Source organism: Triticum aestivum, chromosome 2B (assembly GCF_018294505.1).
Source record: "Triticum aestivum cultivar Chinese Spring chromosome 2B, IWGSC CS RefSeq v2.1, whole genome shotgun sequence".
In the NCBI taxonomy this organism is placed as follows: domain Eukaryota; kingdom Viridiplantae; phylum Streptophyta; class Magnoliopsida; order Poales; family Poaceae; genus Triticum; species Triticum aestivum.
The window spans coordinates 700,606,837-700,612,625 of record NC_057798.1 but is presented as its reverse complement, the minus strand read 5'-3'; the positions used below and the strand labels follow the sequence as shown (position 1 = coordinate 700,612,625).

The following is a 5,789-nucleotide window of genomic DNA, read 5'->3' as shown; positions in this document are numbered from 1 at the left end:
CAGAAACAGAGAGATAGATCCAATCTCGGAGGGGCTCTCGCCCCTCCCAAGCCATGGGAGCCAAGGACCAGAGGGTAAACCCTTCTCCCATCTAGGGAGGAGGTCAAGGAAGAAGAAGAAGAAGGGACCCTCTCTCCCCCTTGCTTCCGGTGGCGTCGGAGCGCTGCCGGGGGCCATCATCATCACCGCGATCTTCACCAACACCGCTGTCATCTTCACGAACATCTCCATCATCTTCCCCCTTCTATATCCAGCGGTCCACTCTCCCGCAACCCGCTGTACCCTCTACTTGAACATGGTGCTTTATGCTTCATATTATTTTCCAATGATGTGTTGCCATCCTATGATGTCTGAGTAGATTTCTATTTTCCTGTCGGTGATTGATGAATTGCTATGATTGGTTTGAGTTACATGTTTTATTATTGGTGCTGTCCTATGGTGCCCTCCATGTCGCGCAAGCGTGAGGGATTACCGCTGTAGGGTGTTGCAATGCGTTCATGATTTGCTTATAGTGGGTTGCATGAGTGACTGAAACACAAACCCGAGTAAGTAGGTTGTTGCGTATGGAATAAAGAGGACTTGATACTTTAATGCTATGGTTGGGTTTTACCTTGATGAATCTTTAGTAGTTGCAGATGCTTGCTAGAGTTCCAATCATAAGTGCATATGATCCAAGAAGAGAAAGTATGTTAGCTTATGCCTCTCCCTCAAATAGAATTGCAAAAGTGATTACCGATCTAGTAACATAGTCAATTGCTTAGGGACAATTTCACAACTCCTATCACCACTTTTCCACACTCTCTATATTTACTTTCTTGCATCTTTATTTAAACAGCCCCTAGTTTATGTTTACATGTTCTTTATTAGCTTGCAAACCTTTCCTATCACTCCTACAAAGTACTTCTAGTTTCATACTTGTTCTAGGTAAAGCGAACATCAAGCGTGCGTAGAGTTGTATCGGTGGTCGATAGAACTTGAGGGAATATTTATTCTACCTTTAGCTCCTCGTTGGGTTCGACACTCCTACTTATTGAAAACGGTTGCGATCCCCTACACTTGTGGGTTATCACTAGGTCCCTCAAGTTTGATGAAGGTTGTTGTGTTGAGACTCTTAGGGATAAGAGAAATCTTGTACACACTCTCTTTATTCCATGGTGTGTTGACGTGTAATCTCAGAGCAATTCTAGCAGAATCGCCATATCAATCTAATTGCCATAATAACCAACATTATGATGATTCTGGACAAATAGGCCGCTCTAGCAAATTCGTCATCTCGATCGACATAATTTTTAGAGGGCGCTCCAAATCGAGCCTCCGAGGTTTCGTATTTGGAGGTTGGGCGAGGCGATATAGCGTGTCCTCCATCCATCCAAACTGAAAGGATCGATATGGTCAACTAGATGGGGGAGATGAATAGGCGACTAATATTGTTTAGCTTCTTTTAACAAACTAGGCTTAACAATAAAATAGGTTGTTTAGAAATGCAACTAGGTGGACAACCTATATGATGAGCTGAACAACAACAACACAAGCAAGCACAAGATACAAACACAATATAAGCTTGCACATGGTAATGGTTAGAAGTAACAACAAGTAGAGTCGATGGAGACGAGGATGTGTTACCGAAGTTCCCTCCCTTTAGGGGGAGGTACGTCTCCGTTATAGCGGTGTGAAGGCACAAGACTCCCAAAGAAAGCCGCTAGGGCCACCGTATTCTCCTCATGCCCTCGCACAATGCAAGATGTCGTGATTCCACTAGTGATGCCCTTGAAGGTGGCGATCGAACCTTTACAAACAAGGTTGGGGCTCTCTCCACAAATTAATTAGAGACTCTCAACACCACCACAAAGCTTCACCACAATGGAATGTGGCTCCGAGGTGACCTCTTTCGTATAGGGTGCCCAAACACCCAATATTAACAAGATCCGCAGGGGATTAGTAGGGGGGGTCAAATTTCTCTTGGTGGAAGTGTAGATCGAGGCCTTCTCCTCCAAACCCCAGTGTAGATCGAGGCCTTTCCCAGCTTCCGCCCACCGTTGAGAGCTTGATTCATCACCGGGAGAGCCTCAGAGTCAACCTTGCCTCCCGTCTGGTGGTGGTGCGCTGCTGGGGAGCTCGCCTTCTCCCCATGTGTGGCAATGTGGGGCGGTGGCGGCCAAATCTGGCCGGCCCGGGGGTGGGCATGGACCTGGGAGCCATCCAGGGTGGGGAAGGAGGTTCCTTCCCGCCCATTCCTTTGGTCGTCGTTGTTCAAGCATGGGACAGGGATGGAGTTGGGGCATGGATATCAAGGCGGCGGCCTTGGTGGTGGGAGTGGTGGTTCCCGTGAGCGGGGCTCGCCGCTCGGGCGGTGGCTAGTTGCCATGGTCGTGTGGGCGGCGTGGCGGCTAGTGTGCGACGGCTGGGGGTGGTGCGGCAGTCGTCCTCATGGCCTATTGTGTTCCATCCCGGAGGCGAAGAGGGCTTGCTGGGGTGAAAACCCTCTCTGGCTCTGCTAGGCCAACGGCGGCGGCGCCTATGGGCGTCGTCTCCTTCTTGAAAGTGTTGTTGTGGTTCCTCTTCGTCCTCCTTCTTGCTCCGGGGGAAACCTTGATCCCTAGATCAGGCGGTGGCGGCACTCCGGTGTCGTGTCCTTTCTGAAGGCACAACCTTGGAACTTGCAATTCGTCGTGCATGGCTTCTTAACTTCGTTCTGACTCGCTCACGTTGGAGGGCTCTGGAGACGTCAAGCGGTTTCCTTCCATTAGTTTGCTTGGAGTCTTTTGGGGTCGTGAAGCTTTCGCAATCGCCCTTGTATCTTGCCTTGGGTGCATGTGTGGTCTATCGAGTTGTTGGGTGTGTTGTATCGGTTGGTTCGATGATGATTGATTTATATATAAAGCGGGGGACCTTTTTAGAATAGATGCGACCGAAAATAAAACAAGGGAGTTGTCCGCATAGTCACCACGTGCGCGCATGCTTCTGCTACTCTGCAACTGCACATGCGTACGGGCCTCTAAAACTGCCGTTTCTCTCGGGAAAAAAAAAGACGTCTTCTCGCCCTCTCTTCCAACCGCCGGCACGTCAGGCAAAACGCGGGCGTACGTGCGGTCGCGAACCGCCGTGTCCGCTCCAACCGTCACGTCCCAACTCCTAGAACCGCCGCCCCTTCGCGCCGCATATACACGCCTCCGCGCACTGCGACGCACACTGCACTTACCCACCATCCCCCGTCGGCAACTTCCGTCGACGGACGCACGCACGCACGTCTTCCTCCGCCACTCCGGCGATCCGAGTTGCCATGGACGGCGAGGGCTCCTGGCGCTTCCTCTACGACTCCGACAGCGATGACGAGCTCCTCCGCTTTGCCCGAGGGGACAAGGCCGTGCCCGCTGAGCGCCACCAGCAGCAACAGGTTCTGGCGGCTCACGACGACGCCCAGCCGGCCTTCGCGGTTGCAAGAGCCGCCGCGGACGCACAGCCCGTCGTCTCTGATCAGCAAATGATGGCCGGCTTGCCATCGGCGTCGGCAATGCAACTCGATCACCATCAGGCGCCTCCCATGGTCCACGTGCAGCAGCTTCAACCGGCGCCGCCGATGGCATTCCAACCCCAGCAGGCGCCTTCCATGGTACATTCTCATTACCCTCAACCAGCGCCGGCGATGCCACTCCAGCGTCAACCTGGCGATTCGCCGGCAACGGTGCCATTCCATGTTGGCCAGAACCAGCACATGATGGGCGAGTCGTTGTCGGCGATGCCACTCCATCACCAGCAGATGCTAGTCGACTCGCCGGCCACGATGCAACTCCAACACCAGCAGATGCAAGGCCTAAGCGAGCCGTCGCCGGAGGTGATGTCCGCACTCGAATACCAGCAGATAATGGCCAATCTGGGTCTTACTGACCTCTACGTAGAAGACGAAGAAGTACACCTCCCTGGCGGCAGTGGCACCCCCAGCATCCCGGACATGGAGCCACCGGTGGTGGCGCATGGCCTTCAGGGCGACAAAATACCGAAGCCGTCACAGGAAGGTGGAGAGGGCCAGTTCTTCGCCCCTGCGCCGCAGCCCGGCGACGATTCGGGTCCCAGTGGCGCCGCCAGCATCCCGGACCCGGACCCGCCGGTGACGGCTCCGGCAGTGGCACCAGCGCAGCCAGAGCAAGAATCGTGCGAACACTGTTACGTCGTCAGAGAGGTCAGGAACCACAGCGGTAAGCAACTAAGCATACATCGAAACCCTAGGCAACCCTTTAAAACTATATGCAATCGATCGCCATGCATGCATGATCATCCTGAGGAGTTTGTTCCTGTGATTTTTGTGCAGCGTTAGGGCCGGTGACCTTGTCGGTGCACCGCGCGACGGACGGAACATACACGCACATTATCCTCGAACTCAAAGGCACCGCCGCCCAAGGCCCAAATTCCGGCACCCAACGAATTTACAGGTGGTAAGTGATGACTGGGGCACTTCTTTATGCGTGAGATGAGATAGTGTAGCGTGCGTCCCATATAATTTCCATGTATTGAAATGTTTGAATATCTCCACTGCCTGCTAATTTTCACTACATTTTCCTTCTGTTTATTCTCTTTGATTCAGCCTGCGCGACCTCACGCCCGAGTCGGTTCCTGAGTATGTTGAGTCCTGCATCCGCAAGATGAGGAACAAAGCCGGTCCGCTGGAGGACGTCATCGGCAGCGCCGCCGCCGCCAGCAGCTCTACCATGGTCCGCGCTCCTCCGGAGAACCCCGGCTTGCCCTGGGCGCCAGAGAGGGGCACGCGGCGGCGTACATTCTCTGCCACCTACCTGAATCTTCAGTAATTTCACTCATCTTTGTACGTACAATTGCGTTGGTGACACTACTCTACGTTCCATCCAGCTGCGCCGCCGACGCCGCCCACCGAGCAAGAGGAAAAGGAGACGCGGCGGTACCTTCGTGACGCCGCGGACATGGCCGTGAGGGAGCTGGGATCGCTGGCCTCCGAGGTCAGGAGCGTCCGCAACCAAAGAGCTCCAGACAGTAATAATCGCAAAGTTCTATTTAGCAGGGTAATTAAGTTAATTTGTCATTTGGGACTGCATTTTCATGTGTCATTTGGGACTACATTCATGTGTCAATTGGGATTTGGTGCAGCTAAGAGAACTCAACCATAAGATCAAGAGATTCGAGAAGGACTCGGCCAAGCGTGTGGGGAGTGAACTGTCCAAGATCAGGAGGGAGGTGGATGGCTTTGTGATGGAGAAAAGACAACTGTACGATATTCTTAAGGAGCTGATGCAGAGGGTAACCAAGAACTGCCACCGCGTCCCTCCCCGTGGAAATGACGATCAGGCCGGTGGCAGCGGCGCCGCCGGTGCTGCCGTGTCGTAAGATCGTAGTATCTGTAATAATCGCAGGAACACGTTTTTACTTTTATGTATTCATGGTGTGTTCTATTTATATTTATGTAATGAACTTGTATGTGCCGTTGTTGTGGACGTAATAATAAACGTATAAGTATTCATGGCGTGTTCTATTTATTTATGTAATAGTTGTAGTAGCACTTTTTACTTATGTACGTATTCGTTTTTTTACTTCGCATATAAGATTTGTTAAAGTCAAACATAGTAAAGTTTGACCATGTTTATCTAAATAAATATCAATGTTCACAATACCAAATCAATATCATCAGATGCATTATGAAATTAGTTTTCATATTGTATAATTTTAGTATTGTATATATTGATGTTTTTAAATATAAATTTGGTCAATTATGACGTTAGACTTTAGAAAAAATTTGTATGCATATTAAAAACAAACTGAGGCAG

At 51.3% G+C, this 5,789-nt stretch overlaps 1 protein-coding gene across 1 annotated transcript; it reads left to right on the top strand.

The window, feature by feature from the left end:
- Positions 1–3,169: 3,169 nt before the first annotated feature.
- LOC123042164 (uncharacterized) lies at positions 3,170–5,483 on the top strand. Its single transcript, XM_044464678.1, has 5 exons — positions 3,170–4,193; positions 4,307–4,430; positions 4,580–4,767; positions 4,861–5,030; positions 5,116–5,483. The coding sequence occupies exons 1-5, from the start codon at positions 3,281–3,283 to the stop codon at positions 5,350–5,352; spliced, it is 1,632 nt and encodes a 543-aa protein (XP_044320613.1). The 5' UTR covers positions 3,170–3,280; the 3' UTR covers positions 5,353–5,483.
- The last annotated feature ends 306 nt before the right edge of the window (positions 5,484–5,789 follow it).

What these genes read in the sequence shown, in the direction of transcription:
- LOC123042164 (XM_044464678.1), top strand. Translation starts at nt 3,281, where the DNA reads ATGGACGGCGAGGGCTCCTGGCGCTTCCTCTACGACTCCGACAGCGAT. An exon ending in AGAGGTCAGGAACCACAGCG is followed by an intron (nt 4,194 to 4,306) that starts GTAAGCAACTAA and finishes ATTTTTGTGCAG; the next exon opens with CGTTAGGGCCGGTGACCTTG. An exon ending in GCAAAGTTCTATTTAGCAGG is followed by an intron (nt 5,031 to 5,115) that starts GTAATTAAGTTA and finishes GATTTGGTGCAG; the next exon opens with CTAAGAGAACTCAACCATAA.